At 47.6% G+C, this 307-nt stretch overlaps 1 protein-coding gene across 2 annotated transcripts in view; it reads left to right on the top strand.

Moving 5' to 3' along the window:
* The first annotated feature begins 202 nt into the window (after nucleotides 1-202).
* The window catches only part of shcbp1 (SHC SH2-domain binding protein 1), a 22,956-nt gene continuing 22,851 nt past the window's right edge, over nucleotides 203-307 (top strand). For both annotated transcript variants that reach the window (XM_076090896.1, XM_076090897.1), the window contains exon 1: nucleotides 203-307. This exon is cut by the window's right edge and continues 145 nt beyond it. In XM_076090896.1, the coding sequence (XP_075947011.1) occupies nucleotides 284-307 (24 nt within the window). In that variant the 5' untranslated portion in view covers nucleotides 203-283.

Below are 307 nucleotides of genomic sequence, written 5' to 3'. Positions count from 1 at the left end.
TGAAAGAGCATACTGCGCATGCGGATGGCTCCCTATTCCAATGGGCTCACAGGCGTTCAGATTTCAGATAGGGGGCGGGACATCCTGCAGTTGTACTGTTCTCGATTGGCTGCGGCCCTTCAGACCGGGAATATTTTGAAAGTATGGGCGTGTGCAGCCCATGATTCAGTTATGTTTGAGTGTTTGTCAAACTGACAAAACTTCGTAACGCCACTTGCAGTTAGCACATTCACATTGACCGACTTACGTGGCGTAAATAATAAGTAGTTCTTCTCAAATCTCCATGGAGCAAGAAGCACGGGAAAAC

The sequence above is a fragment of the Anarhichas minor genome, unplaced genomic scaffold (assembly GCF_050575085.1).
Source record: "Anarhichas minor isolate MPS153535 unplaced genomic scaffold, ASM5057508v1 ptg000013l, whole genome shotgun sequence".
NCBI lineage: Eukaryota > Metazoa > Chordata > Actinopteri > Perciformes > Anarhichadidae > Anarhichas > Anarhichas minor.
This window is presented reverse-complemented; position numbering and strand designations above follow the sequence as displayed.